Source organism: Diabrotica undecimpunctata, chromosome 3, assembly GCF_040954645.1.
Source record: "Diabrotica undecimpunctata isolate CICGRU chromosome 3, icDiaUnde3, whole genome shotgun sequence".
Classification (NCBI taxonomy): Eukaryota; Metazoa; Arthropoda; class Insecta; order Coleoptera; family Chrysomelidae; genus Diabrotica; species Diabrotica undecimpunctata.
The window spans coordinates 155,999,358-156,018,730 of record NC_092805.1 but is presented as its reverse complement, the minus strand read 5'-3'; the positions used below and the strand labels follow the sequence as shown (position 1 = coordinate 156,018,730).

Here is a 19,373-nt window from a genome sequence, read left to right as displayed (position 1 = left end):
GAACGAGGACATTTTATTGTGAATTTTCGTTTATATTTTTTTATTAAATGTAGTAATAAATAAACACTCTCTAAGTTATACTATAATTTTATTTCTCACCAAATCTCAAGCCCTAAAAATTAAAGTGCATATATAAATGCATATTTCATATAATAAAGGCATATTTGGTTACTTTTTAAGTGTATGTTGCATGCATATTTTAACCATTTTTTAGAGCATATAATACAGTCTCTACCTAAGACTTATAAAGGACTCAAATTAAACGAATTAAACTTTTAATCAACATTAAATCCAAGGAAACAATCTAAACTATTAATACTAACCTGCTTACCTATATAATGTAAAAATATAGCGTAAAAAAAGATATTACAGTAGGCGGTACAGTAGACCAGCGCGAAGTTTTTATGTTGTTTTCTATATTTTTAAAATTTAAATAATATTTTTAAAAACTTTCAAATCAAGTTAAAAAACAAATATAACGTTTACAGCACACAGCAATTCTATAAATAGAGAATGAACTGAATAGTGCATTTCAGATTGTTTAGTCTAATGAAGAAATTAGTATTTTGCAAAGTTTTCTGTTTTTAAAGTACCTACTGTATTAGGCACTCTATAATAACAATAAAATTTTACTTGATAAGGGGAATATGATTTCGTTGCTTTAAGTGCGCTGTTGCCAATTAATCACCTTCAATTAAAAATTGTTTTAGTATAGAAACGAATTGATCGAGTGTAGTGAATCGATGCGAACAGACACTATTTTGTGACGCTAACCGTGAGGTGACATGGCCATATTGTGGCGCTAGTTCCGTGACGAATGCATTTAACTATAGAGAAAAAAGTAACACAACGCCAGTATAGAAGCTTCCCTTCAAAACAAATTTAGACTGCGATCAGCATTAGTAAAAAAGTCTTTATTTAATTTTTACTAATATATAGATACATAAATTATTCAGTTTTAGTATTTTTGTTCTTCTTAGAAGAACCAAGCTTTTTACAAGTAATATATACAAGTGTAATTATAGTAATAAAACTTAATAGTATAAAAGCAATAACATCTAGCAAAAAATACTTATAGAATGGCATATTAACAGCAGCTACCCTCAAGTGAGGAGCTCCTTTATTTCGTATTACATACTCTACCCAGTAGATAGCTGTATCCATTGGTTTGGCAATTCTGTCATGCATAAGTGATGACCTCAATTTGGCAGTTTCTGTGTACCTGCAATATAAAAATTTACGTAGAATAGTTATAATATTAAATCGCGCATTTTGCTGTATCATCTGTATCTTTCGCACATGGGAAACCACTAATGGCTAGAATAAAAATTGATTTTATGAAAGAAAGAAATTCCTAACAGGAAGCAGTATTTCATTAAAATCAATTTAACACAAGATAAAGCAAAACTACTGAAGCAATTTCGGGGCATGGCGAAAGAGAAAAAGGAAAAAGCTATAGAGATAAAGTTTAGATAATATCAGAAAATATTCTGTATGTTGAATCTATACGGCTGTTGACCAATGCTTTCTCGATGGCCCATGGTTCTACACTATAAAAGGCTTTTTAAGGATGTTCAATTAGTCACAAGTTTTGTACTTCTTTCTAAATCCGACCTGTTCTACTAGTTTGTATTCATCAAATTTCCGTGTGGTAATGACTAGAAATGTTTCGAGTAGTTGTGAAAGAAGTGAAATTGGTCGGTAATTTTTTAGGTACGTCATGTCACCCTTTTTGTGAATTAAGATGGTGTTTATAACAATCGTTGGATAATAAACGTGAAGAACACCGTGGGTATGAGAAGAGCTCTAATACTCACTTTTTATTAGTTAATATTTCATTCAAGGCTTTACTTAAAACTTCTTCGGTCATCGTGGAGAAAGTTACGGATACTCCGAAGCCTCCTGCGTTAGCTTTCGCTGCGTTCATTCTTTGGTCACCAAATATGGGCAGAGTTAATACTGGAACACCGTAGTGGATTGCTTCCAAATTACTTAGTAAACCTCCATGAGTGATAAATAGTTTTACATTTGGATGAGCTGTAAAAAACAAAAAATGTTTATTTAATCGTGAATAATGTATATATTTGAAAACTGGCATCTTTTGTTATTACATTTTATATACTTAGTTTTGTCTACTATGAAGAAATGATCTCTTCGCTTTTGTTTTAGGTTAAATTCAAATTTTTTACCAGTATCGTGTTCTGTATAAATACAAGAACTGTCTCTCGGCACTGAGGTCTCAATCTGCCTACTCCTCAGTGCCGAGTGACAACCGGGCTTACCCTGTGTACGTCTCGAGTGGTGGGAGTAGGCAGATTGAGACCCAGAACTCGAACGGAAACGTATCATTCTTGGTAATGGCTCCAAAATAGGTGCCGAAACGTCGAGTAATAAATTCTCAACGCGGTTCTTCCTGAGAACTATATATAGGCAAAACCTATATATAGGCAAAACCAATCGAAGAATTCAAAACAGAATATATGAACATTCTATTTCAGTTCGCAATTCCGATTTAATTTGAGACCTTGGCCAATTTCATTTTGATGTATATCACAAAATTGATTTGAAATATTCCACAACTTTAGCCCCCATTTGTTTTCACCAATCCAGCTTCTGCCGGAAGTGAACGAAACGGAAGAAAAGTGAACGGAAGTTTAATTAACAACATTATGTATGCCGACGATACAGTCATAATAGCCGACAACTTGGAAGACTTAGAAAGAATAATGAACAACATATTAAGATATAGTGGACAATACGGACTCTGTCTTAACATCAAAAAAACCAAATTCATGAAAATAAGCAAGAACAACAATACAAACGAAATATTAAACGGTAGGCGGTCGGCAGATTGAGATAGTAAAAAGATATACTTACTTGGGAACGAAAATCACAGAAAATAACCATTATACTGTAGAAACAAGAGTCAGAATTGAAAAAACACGTGCCAACTTGGTGAAAATGGAAAAGATTTTATGCAGCAAAGATCTGACATTGGCCCTCAGAATAAGGCTAATTAAAAGCTATGTACACAGTGTACTCTACTATGGAGCTGAATCATGGACATTAAACCGGAATACAATAAAAAAGTAAAGTTCGTGTAACCTTCTGGCTAAGGTCTAGTGTTAGGGTTTTCAGATCGCGCATGCGCCCCTAACATCACTTAACGACTAATTTCGTAGCCGGGACCGACGGCTTTACGTGCCCTCCGAAGCACGGTGGCAGCACAGTTAAATTAGAAATTAAAAATTTTGTCGGTGCTGGGATTTGAACCCGGGCCCTCCAGCTTGTTAAGCCAGTAACGTAGCCGCTGAGCTACGGCTGTCACGGAATACAATATATCGACTTAACGCGTTTGAAATGTGGAGGACATTTAAAAGATTGTTAAGGATTCCATGGGTAGATAGGGTCACGAATACAGAAGTGTTAAGGAGAATAGGCAGAGAGAGGGAAATGGAAAATACAATAAAAGAAAAGGAAATTGCAATATCTCGAACATGTGATGAGAGGCGAAAGATACAACATCTTGAGACTAATAATTCAAGGAAAAGTAGAGGGTAGGAGAAGCGTAGGAAGAAGACACGTTTCCTGGTTAAAAACCTAAGAGAGAGGTTTGGTTGCAGCTCAATACAATTGTTCAGAACAGCTGCCTCGAAGATCAGAATAGCCATGATGATTGCCAACCTTCGTCGCGGAGATGGCACTTAAAGAAGATGTAACCGGACCGACGTATAGCTTAACGAAGGAGGCTTATTTCAAATATATGAACATCTACTTACCTAATATACCTTGTTGTGGAAACCACTGTCTTATTACAATATTGTCAGCCTTTTCTGGAACGTCTTTATACCATTTTAAGAGAACCTGCAAATATCAATTACACTATACTCAGTAGACAGCAAGAATGATTGCCGGTATAGCAGTCTCCCATATACACATTACAGATCCGCGAGGATATCCCTGGTATAACTATCATGGCAATCAGTACGAAGTATAAAACAGTGACTGATCATGGAAATCAGAGACAAATTCAATCATGAATCAAGAGGGGAAGTAAGAATAAGGAATCCCAGTCGCTATCCCAGGAATAGTAGTCGAAGTCCTTGTCAAACAAACAAAATACAATTGTACAATATGTGAATTAGTACGTGGAATGTGAAAAGCATGTATCGTCCTAGTCAAATGCATAAAGCTCTTCAAAAAATGAGCAGCATAGATATGGAGTCGTCATTATTGCCGATAAAGTAAATAAAGCAGTAAAAGTCTTTGTCTCGATATTCGAAAGAGATACACCAAACCTAATCTGATTCAGCTATACTCACTAACGACAGAAGGAACGTAAGATGAATTAGAAAGGTTCTATCAACATGAAAATAACTAAGGTTTGAAATAATACTAGGAGACCATGGATTGGGAAGCGTAAGGAAAGGGGGATTCTTAGTATAATTTTGCTAAAAGCATAAACTAATACCAACACATTTTTTAAATTACTAAACTATATTCATGATTAACGAGAGATACCGTAATATTATCAAAGCAGTGAAAACATATCCAGAAACAGATATCTCATCCGATCACAACCCACTTATACCCACCAATATTATACAGATAGAAATATGAACAATCTGAGATATAAAAAGATGTCTCCTCGATCGATTGATAGATCCTGTAAGAATAAAAGAGAGCTGGATGAACGATGAGATATTAAATATGATGAAACAGTATAGACAAGCCAAAAATAAAAATGCCTTCCAAATGCAGAACTATTAATAATGAGATCAGAGAAACAAAAGAATGGAAAGAATATAGAAGAAAATCGAAAAAATCAAATAACTTCACAATAATTATGACTTGTTGAATCTACATAAATACGGTATAGAAATGGCAGTAAATACTTACAACGAAAAAACCATATTTTGTTACAGTTAGAAAATGGGAACACCATAATTCAGACCGGGAAAAAACTCAAACGCTAGAGAGAATACATCGCACTGTTCGAAGACAAATGAGGAAAAATAGAGCACATATTATCGTTTAAATAAAAAAAGAAAAGCGCAGAATTGGTTGATTGATATTCTTAAGATAATAGAAACGAAACACATGGTTTAAGTTATTCAATGTGATATACATATTAATCAGGAAATATAACCAAGGAATGGTTGACATCGATCTGTATTTGCCTCCTATGAAGACACACTCTCGAGAGTGCAGCGATCACTGTACTATTACATAGTTCGATGTCTCGTACACTAAAAATATTACTGAAGATCATAGAAGATCATCTGTTTCATAGATTATAATAAATCGTTTGATAAAAGTTTTGAAAGCAAAACAAATAGACTACAATTACTTTCAGATCATAAAAAATCTATATTATAAACAACGAGAAATAGTACGTATTAATGAAACACATAAAAGGAAATCGAAATTAAATGAGGGGTTAGACAGGACTGTGTGATGTCACCACTTTTCTTTAATGTATACTCTGAAGAAATTTGAAGGACTTTTGAAGGAGAAACTGCTAAAATAAAGGTCAACGGAATACGAATTAACATTATTTACACGAATTAATTTGGCAGAACATCTCGAAGATTTGCAGAGACTGATGAACAGCTATATCATTGTAGTAAAATGGCTAAGAAATAAACAAAAAAATTGCTGTTGAGAACTCTGACACAGCCATATATTTGACAAAAATGTTTAAGTGGTATAACATTTTTGTCAAATATATGGCTGTGTGAGAGTTCTCAACAGCAATTTTTTTGTTTATTTCTTAGCCATTTTACTTCAGTGATATACAAACCCAAAAGCAGGGCCGCCGCTACCATGTGTGCCAAGTGTGCATCGCACACGGGCGGCCAACAATAGGGGCGGCCAAAAGTAGTCCACTGATTATAATACTTTTTTAAAACGAAAATAAATTCAAATAATTAAATATTAATAATTCAGATAATTCTGTGAACTCTAATATTCCAAACAATAATAATTATTCAGTACGTGATAATACTCAAATGCGTTTCATTTATCATGTATACTTCTTTTTTATTCTAATCTAAAAAAATGTCAGAAAATATTATTTATTGTATGAACTGTCGCCCTTTTGCAGGTACAGTCTTAAGCAGTTTCGTGAATACTTTTTAATTCAAAGCGGCTGGCGGCTTTTGGAGTTCAGTTATTTGGGATTTCACACGTAGATACTTTACAAGAATTTAGGCAAGTGGTTGTAAAGTTTCTGTTATAATATTGTGTCTATGGTTATGTTTATAGATGGATTAATATGTATTCTGTTCAGTCTTAGTTGAGAATTCGATAAATTGAAGAAGGTGCATTTTGAGTATGAAGGAGCTGATGAACCTATATTATCTCCGGAATTGTCATTTAAAATAAATTTTTATTTTAAGATTTTGTTTGTTGCCATAAAAGCAATTGAAGAACGGTCCCAATAATTATTTCAACAGCATACAGACATTTTTAGTGTAATATATGGCATAACCAAAGTTTAAAACGATGATGAACTCAAAACCAATTGTGAGAAAGTGAATCAAGCCCTTACAGACATAAACAGCTCAGATAGTGACATTAGTGCAACCGATTTATATGAAGAAATTAAAGCTATTCAACCATTTTTTTCCGCAGAAAAAATCCTTGTGATATTCTTGAATATATTTACGAAAATAATCTTGTATCAACATTTCTAAACTTAACTATAATAGTACGTATATTCCTAACTCTACCTGTTACTGTAGCTACGGGTGAGCGGTCGTTTTCAAAACTTAAGATTATTAAAAACTATTTGCGATCCTCAATGAAGCAAGATAGACTTTCTGCTTTAGCAATTTTATCTAAAGAACATGAAGTGTGTGCGACATTGGACATTATAGATATTGTCTTATAGAAGTTTTCCGAGACGAAAGCCCGAAAAGTGCGTTTTTAGTTTTTTTATGTGTTTATGTTTCTATTTAAATTAGGATATTAGGATATACACATTCTGGACGTTGGATCATGGTTATCAAATTAGGGGAAAGAAAGTTTAAATTAGGATATAAGGATATTAGGAGATACATAGGATATGCATTAGGATAATATATGGACGTTGGATCATAGAAATTAGTCTAAATGTTCAAGTAAGTATTTATCTATTTACAAATTATTATTGTTATATTATGCATCTTCTGCACATTTCTTTAAATAATAGTATGTATGTCTAAAGTGTTGGAAGAGGGGCGGCAAATATTAAGTTGCACACGGGCGGCCAATACCTTAGTGGCGGCCCTGCCCAAAAGGCAAAACCCAAACAAACTTCTTCAATACCGAGGTTTGTAAATAAAAAACGTTACTTTTTGGAGAGGTTTGTCAATATTGTGTACCTGCTTTGTTTGCATCTCAATAACAACAAAAATTTTTATTCACTATAGTACAAATATTACAGTTGGTGGTTTACTACACTTACCTTATGAGGGAGTTTTCCTAAAGCATTAAATATTGCTGTAGTTTGCTCTTTTTTCATTTTAGCGGGATCTATATGAGAGCCCAAACTGAAATAGACAATGCCTTAAAAGAAATATATAAATTAGTAAAGAGGATTTAAAAATAAAGTGAAAAATAATAGTATCCAGAATCGATATTATGGAGAAATAGATGAAGGTACATGTAGTAGATTTAGAGCAGAATGGATGAAGTACAAGAATTTGAGGTGAAGTATTTTGTGACAGGAAGATTCCAGTGAAAGTAAAAGAAGAATTAGTAGAAGTTAGTCGTAGTAGAAGTGAAGCTGCCATAAGAGTAAAGGAAGTTGGGTGAATATGGAATACCCATTCTTATTATGCACTTATAAATTACAATAGAATAAAAATTGATAATAAAACATATAGATAACCAATTGCATTCACTTTATGGAGAAAAATATATCTGATAAATACCATGCAGTTGAAAAATAACAAAAATACATTTTTGTTGATTTTTTTTTATTTGGCAACGTTATGGACTACGATTTACAAAAGTCGCATAAATACATTTCGTGGTCGTTTCCTGTGCGGGCTTTATGTGACCAGCATTCACACATGACACTGAATCCATATTTCTCGGCTTTTACTTTTAGAATATACTTAATTCTAGGACTACGGGAATATTGTCGACCAAAAAATCTTGATCGTTTATTCTGAATATTTGTCCAACTGATTTGGCCAGTGGGAAATTGTCATCAGATGATGATTTTGAACTTGACGTTGTTGGCTTGCGTCGGTCGTTTGCATATCTTCTTGGGCATAGACTTGATGCCACTAGGTTCTGGTGTGTCATCATCAATTCTTCTCACAAACATTTATTTTGCTATTATCATTCAATCATCGCTTATCCACTGCTGGACATAGATCTCCCTCATAATTTTCCATCTATTTCGATCTTGTGCCTCTTGCATCCAATTCCTATGACAACGTTTTAGATCGTCAGTCCAACGTATTGGTGGACGACCTCTACTTCGGTAGGCATCATCTCTTGGTCTCCATTCCAGTATCCGCTTTGTCCATCTATTGTCTGTCACTCGAGCCACGTGACCTGCTCAGTTCCATTTTAGTGTTGCTACTCTCTCTACTGCATCAGCCACTCCTGTTCTTTGTCGTAGCTGGCGATTTGGGATCTTGTCTCGTAGTGAAACGCCCAACATAGCACGCTCCATCGCCCTTTGACACACACGGATCTTTTGAACTGTTCTCCTTGTCATGGTCAACGTTTCGGCACCGTAAGTTAACACTGGCAAAACACTCTGATTAAACGTTTTTCTTTTAAGGCATATTGGTATATCAGACGATTTGAAAATATGGTTCAGCTTGCCGAAGGCTGCCCAAGTCAGTCTTATAAGACGGAGAAGCTCAACGGTTTGGTTATCTTTTCCTATGCGAATCTCATAACCTAGTATTTATAGGCCATTACCTGGTCTATGGATCTTGTTCCTACGCATATATCTTCGCTGACTACAAGATTTGTCATCATCTGGGTTTTAGATATATTTATTTTCAATCCCCCTTCTAGCGAGGAAAGGTAGAGCTGATTTAAAAGTTCTTTGGCCTCATCTATCCTATCAGCTATTAGTACAATATCATCTGCAAACCTTAGATGGCTAAGCTTTTCTCCGTTTATGTTTATGCCCTTGTCGGTCAGTTTTGCCCTTTTACATATATATTCCAAAAGCGTAGTGAACAGTTTCGGCGATATGGTGTCCCCCTGGCGTACTCCACGTTGTATCGGGAATTTCTGGGTTTGACGATCACCCACTCTAACACTGGCTGTTGCGTTTTGGTATATATGTTTAATTATATTTATATACCGATAGTCAATTCGGCATTCTGTCAAGGCTTCCAATATTTTTTGTTGATTTACGGTGTCGAATGCCTTTTCATAGTCGACAAATATTAAAGCTAGTGGTTTATTATATTCAGTGCATTTTTCTATAAGATTTTTTATTACCAGTAGGTGATCGTTTGTTCCATAGCCTTTTCTAAAACCCGCCTGTTCTATGGGCTGATAAAATTCCAATTTATTTTCTAGTCGTTTCGTAATTATTTTTGTAAATAGTTTATAAATATGTGAAAGTAGACTTATGGGCCTGTAATTCCTGAGGTCGGTAGCATCCCCTTTTTTATGAAGTATGATAATTTCTGCGTTATACCACTGGGTTGGTGTTATTGCTTCCTGCAAACATCTAGTGAATAGTTTGGCAAGGACCTGCCATAATCTTTTTCCAGCCACCTTCAAGGCATCTGCCACTATTTCATCGCCTCCGGGGGACTTATTGTTTTTCATTTCTTGCACTGACCTTCGAACTTCATTGGGTGTTACGTCCGGTAAAATTTCAGATCCCTGATTGATTATCTTTGGTAATGATCCACTCCGGTTACATTGCTGTTCTTTGTATAGTTGTCTATAAAAACTCTCTATCGTATTCATAATTTGAATTCTATCCTCAATGATTTGCCCCTGTTCATTTCTTAATTTGTGGACGTTTTTTCTTCCAATGGACATGCTCTGTCTGAGTACTTTCAAGCTTTTGTTTTCTTCTATTACTCTAGTTATTTCCATCGTATTGTATCGTCTCAGATCTTTTCTAACTTCCTTTTTAATTTTCTTATTCAAAATTCTTAGTTCATTTTGGTTATGATCCTGATTTTCCCTAAGTTTTCTTCTTTCCTCTAGAAGATGTTTTGTGTTGTGGCTTAATTTTTTGTTATTATTTTCAGGACGAGGACAGTATTTCTTTTCAGCTTCTTTCAATATTTGGGTAATATTATTGTTCATTTCATTGATGCTGATATTCTCTAAGTCGTGTGTATCCAAACTAGTCTTAATATTTTCTTCGTAAAGTGTTATATCTTCTGGGAACAGCCACCTTCCACTTTTCTTTTTGAGGATCATTTTTGTTCTTTCAACTTCAGTGTTAAAAGTGGTTTTTGCTCTAACTAGTCTATGGTCGCTCCCTGTTGAAAATTTATTCAATACTGTTACATCCTGAACAATATCTTTCCGATTTGATATTATGAAATCAATCTCATTTTTTGTTCTTTGGTTCGGACTCTTCCATGTCCACTTACGTTGGGGTTTCTTTCCGAAGAATGAGTTCATCACAAAGAGATTTTCCTGATGTAAGAAGTCAAGAAGCCTGTTACCTCTCTCATTTCTCTCACCAAATCCAAAGTTTCCCATAGCAGATTCTGCATCATCTTGTTTGAATCCCAATTTGACGTTAAAATCTCTAATTATCAATGTGTAATGTGTTTTTGAAGTTTGTATAGCTGCTCTGATATCTTCATAAAATTGATCAACTTCCTCATCCGGGTGACTCGTAGTTGGTGCGTAAGCCTGTATACTTTTAAGTTTGTATCTTGGGTTTAATTTAAAAATAAGATTGCTATTAAGCACATATTTTGCTATTAAGCAACTGAAATACTTTGCTCTAACTCGTCCTTATTTAGCGTCGATCGTGCGGTGAGTATCACCGACTTGCCACATTTTCTGCCACGTGTTCCTTCCTTCTTTTTAAGCTGTGGTAATGGTATATTATCTGGGAAAAGGACAGTGATATTTAGGTCCTCAACTGATTCTATTCTTGCTTCGTTTTGCAGCTGACTTTCTTGTTCCGAAAATATATCACGTCTAACTGGACAAATTACAGTAGCACTGAAGTCTTTTACTGTTTTCTCTCCTATCTGTATTTTTAAATAGACATTCCTGAATAATTCACGTACCTCGAAATGAGTTATCGTTCTGTTAGTAGTTCTGATAAATACTTCTTCACTGTAATAAGTTTTAAGTGCACCCATTACCATCTTATCCAGAGGCAAACAAATAATTGACACATAAGTAATGTTCTTTAGCTTTCAGAATGACCTCCAAGTTTCTGATATGAATATGATGCTCATCTAATACCAGCACTATAGAACTGCCTCGAGTGGGTTTTGTGTGTTCCAAGAAATGATCGAATCGCTGGGTAAACAAGCCCATCTAGATCCACCCAGATGGGTGAAAGGTGAAGAGAGACCCTGGTGGAGCGTTTTTTTTTAAGCAGCTCGCTGGATTTTTTTCTGGAAAAAATGATCATCGGGGGAACGAAAGTCCCACCTGCGCTCATGCAGAAAAAAACTGTAACCAGGGACCCCTTCCTGCTAAAGTAATTGCCGCTTACACTGAGAGTGATTTTATGCTTACACTTCCTGGCATGTGAGGATGAAATATTTCCACCCCGTTTCTAGGAGATATGTTACCAATTCACTTTCTAGGGCTGCTGGTAAAACTCGCTTTCTTCCAAGTGATGTTTTCTGAATAAAATCATCACCTTCCCTACAACAGTGAAATAGTGTGCTACGAGGATCGCCAAAACTCTTGGATGTCGCTAAATAACCCATCCTTTTTTTTTCTTACAGCATCTATTGTTTTGCGCATATTATCGATATTCCTGGAATGTATTTAGCTTTAACAAGCTTCTTCGGTGCTATTATAAAGTCTTTAAAAAATGTCTACGTTATAGGTACTTCGGAGATGCGGGTAATACGTAATGCGGGTAAGTACGGAATATTGGGCAATATGGAATACATATTGGCTTCGTATACTGAGGTAATATTAATTGAATTTCCAAATGTCTAGAATAGTTTAGAATAGCTAATGCATCCACTGGTATCCATAGTGTACGTACCTAATCTCCAAAATAAATTTCTATTTAAAACTTCCAAATTATGGGAACAAATTTGCAGCGTTACCGAAACTCCGCATGCTCACCGAACAAACTTTTACTAATGGCTTCTTCATAAAAGCAGATCGGAAGTACCGAGTATGCGCGGGCAACAACGGGTGGCGCCACGTGTTTAATACACCAATCATATTACCAGGATTATTCCATATTTACCGAACTTCCACTATGATTGACGGTATAGAATGCAAGGAAGATAAAAAGAGAGAAGAACAACGTATGCATGTGGTGGAAATAAAACTCTTTGGACTGATAAGTGGAGTTGTAACGTTATAAACGTCACATGTTTGGTACTTTTCTTCAAATAATTATTTTATTCCGACTTCCTTTGATCTAATTCATTTAACTTTCTGTTTTGTTTGACTATTTTTCTTCTAAAAATAGTTGGCGCTCAACATTTTAGCAACTTAACATTCTGTACAATCTTTATTCTTCATTTTAAGTTTTCATTTATTTCTATTCTACTTTCCCCTATTCTACTCCATTCTATTCTATTCTTAATATTGTTCTGAAGCTATTTTCTTGTGGCATTTTAAATTAATTTATATTTAAATGGGAATAAGCCACAATTAAAGGTTAAAATACGTTTATTGACGTTTCAATTTCCACTTCGGAAATCGTTCTCAAAATACAAACATTGGTAAATTAAACAAATTTTGTTTTTTGTTACTTAGTGAAAAATTCTTCTAATAATTTAATTTTATCTGACTCATCTATATAGACAATTCAGACATACCTTATACATTTTAAAGTAGAAGACTTTAAAATGATATTGCCAATATTGTTGAGTTGCGTTCCTGGGACGACTTTACTTATAAGATAGTTCATTCGATTACATGAAATCAACTTTAACTTGAGAATATCCGTCAGAAAAGATCATAACATGTAATTCGTCTTTAAAAAGACAAATACATGCCATGATGACAGTAAAATTCTCCTGTTAGTGATTCCATAGTAAATTATGAGGGAAAAACCAGGAAAAAAACCTCATAATACTATCCCGACATGGTAAGTATTTGATCGTGCATTTAGTTTACCTTCAATAAACACCAAATTCCGATTTTATATGTTTGTTATTTAAAAAACATAAATGATGTATTCTCTATATGTTACTGACTTACCAATACTGGTATTTTCCTTTTAATAACTTCCTCTTTCAATATGGGTAACCAGATCCTACTACATTCTGCCGAGGAATTCGCGACACAATTGGTCTCATTTAGCATAATTAGAGCCGCTTCTTTGATTTTTCTCTTTTTACCATCCGTTTCTTTTAGGACTATATTTGAATCATTCCATTGTTCATTATCCCATGCGTGTTTACAGATTTGAGATCTATCAAATTCTCTATTTTTAATTTATATTTTTCCGAAGTGGAAATTGAAACGTCAATAAACGTATTTTAACCTTTAATTGTGGCTTATTCCCATTTAAATATAAATCTATTCTATTCTATTGACAAATTTTTTGCTTTGTAATTGTTCATTTTGTTGATATTCGTTCCATTATGAATGAAAGAATCTTCAATCAGCACCTTTTGGGCGGACACCACGGGCTGCAACAGGGATAACAACACGGGTAGTATACACAGGGGATGCAACAGGGATAACATGAATAACAGCAAGAGCAACAACAATGTATACAGTAGGTCATTTTGGATATTTTATGAAGTTATTTTTGATATTATTATATACCTTTTTGTTCACCATGTTGTTCCCCTTGCTTTTATCCATGTTATCCCTGTTGGAAAATGGCACAAATATCAACCAAATGAATACTAAAAAAGCAAAAATAAGCCTCAGCATGGCCTTGATGATAATATTGACACATGACTTTAATTGAAATATATAAAATGTCTATGAACTATTCCAAGTAGCGACAAACTATTCGTCTGTTGGCAATTGTGGTTTCCGAGTTTTGTCATGTTCATTTCGCTTCAATGGAAATGGAATGTTGTTTTTTTCTAACATCTTTTGTTTATTTTAAGTGGTTTTTTAGTTCATAAACCAATCTGTATTCTTAAATCTTCATTGGAGTAAGTTGATGTCTTCATATTTAATATTTCACCAATATTAAGTGTCTTTTAATAGCTAGAATCTTGTATTGATGTAATTAATTTAGTTTTTTTTTCACCCTATTTGGGTGGGATTTTCTGAAGCATGTGGGACATAACATGGTCTGATACTATTTCATCTACGTTCAACTACAACAACAATTTAACAGATTTGCATTTAAGATAAGACAACCTACTGACAAAAAAGGACATCTTAAAAAGTGAGCAAAGCCAATAGAATGATGATGATTTTAAAATTCTGCAAAATTTTTAATAAAAAAATTTGTTTCAAACTGTTTTTTGTATAAATGTCAAAAGTTCAAAAAGAAATAAAAAGCTGCAGACTTACCTTCTTTGGCATTATCCATAATAACTTTCAAATCCTTAGGTAATTCTGCACCAGGCATAATATGCATACCACCAACATTTATCATATTTGGTACCAGTGGCACTGGTTGGTTTATACTCTCGTGGGTATTTAGCAAAACAAGTGACACATTTGCAATTAATTCTTCTAAACTTGGACTCCCAGGGAAATTTTGTCTTACTATTTCTTGTTGTGCAGGATAATAAGATACTTGTTGAGTTATGATATGGGATAAAGTTGTTAACATATTTCTAAATCTTTGTAAAAACGTCATATTTTCCGTAAAATCAAGATGTAAATCTGGTATGTAAGATATCGGATTAGGATTGCCCACCAAAGGATTCACCCAAAAATTTGCACCAACTGTACTAAGAAGAATCACAGGTGCATCGAAGTACCAGCCTAACACTTTCAATGCATCGTTGCAAAATTGTTCGATAATAATGGCGTCGAACTTTTGATCGGAGTCTAACAGTTTCTTAATTTTTTTATGTTCCAATACAGCTTTGGATAGCATATGCCCAGATTGGTATGCAGAATATATTGCGACTTCTGGGAGTACATGTTGTAAATCGAAAAAGTTAAAATCTTCCTTTACTGAAAAATAAAAATAAACACAATTAAATAAAATTAAGATTTTGACAAAATAATGAAAATTGTTTAGGGCCCTACAAATTCAGCCCATCATCAAAAAATAGAAAAAAGAGAGAATGCTACAATTATTATGGGTTAGTAATGTTTAAATTATACCAATATTAAGCCTATAGTAAACTAATTTTAATATGTTTACCATCTGTATTCGGAACTAACCACAATTTCGGTTTAAAATACGTATATTTTGACATTTGCACCTTCATATCCATTTCATTTCCACCGAGAAGTGGAAATCGAAACGTCAAAATAATCGTACTTTACTGAAATTGTGGTTAATTCCCAATACAAATTGTTACTATAGCCTTAATATTGACATAATTTACACTTGACCAATCTATAACAATTTAAGCATTTTTTCTTTTCTGTTTTTAGTGGTAAGTAACTTGGTGGTCAAATGTTCGACATTGGATCTTCCCTTTTAATAGCGAAGGCAGTTCTAATGGAGAACGGTGAAGATTTTTCTAAAGATGTGTCAGCAGAGCATCAAAATGGATCAGGTGACGCTCCAGCAGATAGTGGAAGTGCAGAAACGCTCGGTTGTGATGACGATAGAAAATTATTTGTTGGTGGCATGAGATGGGAAACGACTAATAGAGAATTGAGAGAATATTTTGGTCAATATGGTGAAATTGAAAGTATAAACGTAAAGACAGATCTCAACATTGGTAGACCAAGGGGATTTGCATTCATAGTATTGTTACGATAATTATGGCTTTTCAAACTGTAAATATATTATGACTAATTCTGTTTTTGTTCTAGTCATTTCGGCGCCTGTTTACCAGAAACCTCTAGACCTGAATTATGATGAGTCATCCACGCTCGAGGTTTCCAAGTAGGCCGAATAAAACCAGTCTAAGCTTCTGGTTTCTTCGATGGGGGATCGCTGCTTCACCGTTATTCTCGAATAACAGGATTTTATATTTATAGAGGAATTTTGTTATGAAGAGAACAGTTAGTCTCTGAAGATTCGCGCCGCGTAAATTAAAATGTAACGCCCGTAGTACAATAAATTGTATAATTGTTGTGTAAATAAATTAAGTAATAAAGACTTTAATAAATTTATAAGTGTTATAAATAGAACCTTTTAATAAATAAATAATAAATAAATTAGAATTATTAAAAACATAACAGAAGGATTAGACGAGGTCCAAGGAGGAATTAAGATTAACGGAATCAGCATAGACAACATCAGATATGCTGATAATACCGTCTTAATAGCAAGCAACGCACAAGAACTACAAAATATAATAAATGCGGTAGTTCACCACAGCGAAATGTTCGGTTTACATCTAAACGTTTCCAAAACTAAAACTTTAGTATTTTCAAATACACCAATAAACGTACAGGTGGATGCCAAGGGTCAAATAATAGAACAGGTAAATTCCATAAAATATTTGGGAGCAAATATCAATAGTCAGTGTAATCCAAAAAAAGAAATCCTATCAAGAATCGAACAAGCAAGGAAAACATTCATGAGCATGAAAACATTTTTTACAAGATCAGACCTTAATCTACAGCTTAGAATCCGAATGATCAGATGTTACGTTCTTTCTGTCTTACTGTATGGCTGTGAAAGTTGGACAATGGACTCTGAAATAGAAAAAAGCATAGATGCCTTTGAGATGTATATATACAGACGAATGTTGAGAATTCCATGGGTACAAAGAGTTACTAATGTTAAGGTACTTCGTCGCATGTGTAAACAAAAATAATTACTAAGAATAATCAAAGAGAGGAAAATATAATACTTGGGTCACGTGTTGAGAGGCGAAAGATATGAATTACTTCAAGTTATACTGGAAGGAAAAGTACAGGGCAAAAGATCAGTAGGAAGACGCCAGAGCTCGTGGCTGAAAGACCTGAGGAGATGGTTCGACCGCTCATCCGCAGAGATCTTTCGCGCAGCAGTTTCCAAAACTACAATTGCCATTTGGATAGCTAACTTTCGAAAGGAGACGGCGCCATGAGAAGAAGAAGAATTCGTTAAAAGGTTAAAATGGAGCCAATTGCGCTGGAATCGAGTATATTTAGTAAGAAGTGCTGATAGCGGGCACAGCATAAGGAACAAATATGTCTATGGGAACATTTGTGAACATATATGTGTCTAAGGAATATTACGGATAGTTTCAGTTCTGGATGACGTATGCATAGAAGGTGCTGAAGGAAGATTGTGCTCACAACAAGTATATTTTGTAAAATTGCCACCGGCTTAAGGCTCTACAAATTTAGTCCATCAGATGCAACGTTATTTAGTTACTTAACCACTAAAAAATAGAAAAAAAGGGAGAATGCTACAATTATTATGTGTTGGTAATATTTAAATTATACCAATATTAAGCCTATAGTAACTAATTTTCATATATTTACCATTTGTATTCGGAACTAACCACAATTTAGGTTTAAAATACGTATTTTTTGACATTTCGATTTCCACTTTCATATCCATTTCATTTCCACCGAGAAGTGGAACTCGAAACGTCAAAATAACCGTACTTTAAACTGAAATTATGGTTAGTTTCCAATACAAAACCTTAATATTTGCATAATTTACACTTAATCAATCTATAACAATTTTAGCGTTCTTTCTTTTCTGTTGTTAGTGGTTTCAAATAACTTGGTGCCTTGGTGGTCAAATGTTTGACATTGGATCGTGGTGATACTCAGGGCTGCCAATGATCTGGGTTCACTAAAACATTACGAAATACCCATGTCAAACAAAAAACGAGCCAACAAATCATACCTCCACGTCCTCGCCGTGACCACTGGGAAATAAATTGCAATGGGTGTACGTCATGTACATGACGGAGAAGGATGAAAGGTCGGTTTCCGGCGCCTAAAAACGAGAACAGGGAGAAAACGTCAACGGAAAATTCGATATTCCTGAAATGGAATTTACGTTTTTGCAAATGTTCCCAGGAAAAAGTATCAGAGAACACAGGACGATCATAAACAAAAACTGCATGGCAAACGTAAAAAAATATTGATTTTTGGTACATGAATCATACAAGGTTGGAACACTAAAACAATAGAAATCCTGACAGAAATAAAAAACTTTAAGGTTGATTATGCCGTACTGACTGAAACTAAGAAGAAAGGTCAGTGTAGTGAAGAATTCCAAAATTTTAAACATGTCTACAGCGGCGTAAGTAAAGATAAGCTCTAGTAAATTGCAAAATTGCAAAATTTATAACTAAATGGAAATTTGTAACTGAAATATTTATTATTCTAATTATCTTAATTTACTTACTGCTTACTATATCATTCAAAACGACATTCGTGTAAGTTCCTCCTAATGGTGGACTTTTTTCTTCAAAAAAGGCTACCATCGTAATATCATGTCCTGCCGCAACCAATTGTTTAGCCAGCGTGGTCCCTAAATTAAAGTGACTTCTGGCTGGCATGGGAAATACAAATAAAACTTTGTATGCATTTGTCACTGGGCTGAAGAAGAATATAACTGATAAACTGAAAATTAAAAATCGTCTTTCGCTCATATTGTTGCATAAGGTATATCTACTGGAACCTTCCGCGAAGTGTAACACCGTATTAATGTTATCGTGAATAACCATAAGTTCGTAAATTATGCATCTATTTATCCATTAAAGTTCGTAAACTGTAATTTATTAAGGTAAATATGTATTTCATATTTATATATGATATGACGAAGCATAAAATACAGAGATTTTAGTGGTAAAAGGTATAGCCATAAATATTAAAATTAAATTGTATTTATTAACACAGTTACAAAATGCAAAACAAATTTTTACGGCGATTTTCCACTAAATTGGGCTGGAATAATGTTTCCCCTCCCTAATAATTGATCTTTTTTAGCACAATACTGAAACGTTCAGACAAATCGACTTAATGGAACATAATCACATTCCGCAATAGCATCAAAGTTTCGAACTTGGCAGGATCTCCCTTCAGGCGACGTTATAACTTAAATTTCTTTAAATAGCATGTAATATCCAATGAATAGTTCGGTACCTTGGAGGTAAAGGACACTATGTCCATTTTCTTACTTTTCCAGGAGAGCAGTTTTAAAATTTTTTAAATTTGTAATC

General features: G+C 34.2%; 1 protein-coding gene across 1 annotated transcript; it reads right to left on the bottom strand.

Moving 5' to 3' along the window:
• Window positions 1-918: 918 nt before the first annotated feature.
• On the bottom strand, window positions 919-18,907 carry LOC140437639 (UDP-glycosyltransferase UGT5-like). The gene is made up of 6 exons (XM_072527264.1): window positions 18,557-18,907; window positions 14,638-15,252; window positions 7,451-7,551; window positions 3,780-3,864; window positions 1,818-2,037; window positions 919-1,222 (listed from the first exon to the last, which is right to left on the bottom strand). The coding sequence occupies exons 1-6, from the start codon at window positions 18,876-18,878 to the stop codon at window positions 949-951; spliced, it is 1,617 nt and encodes a 538-aa protein (XP_072383365.1). The 5' UTR covers window positions 18,879-18,907; the 3' UTR covers window positions 919-948.
• Window positions 18,908-19,373: the final 466 nt, after the last annotated feature.

Coding starts and splice junctions, on each gene's coding strand:
- LOC140437639 (XM_072527264.1), bottom strand. CDS start 18,878: ATGGTTATTCACGATAACATTAATACGGTGTTACACTTCGCGGAAGGT. Junction 15,253..18,556: donor TTTGAATGATATAGTAAGCA/GTAAGTAAATTA, acceptor TTTATTTTTCAG/TAAAGGAAGATTTTAACTTT. Junction 3,865..7,450: donor TAGGAAAACTCCCTCATAAG/GTAAGTGTAGTA, acceptor TGATATTTGCAG/GTTCTCTTAAAATGGTATAA.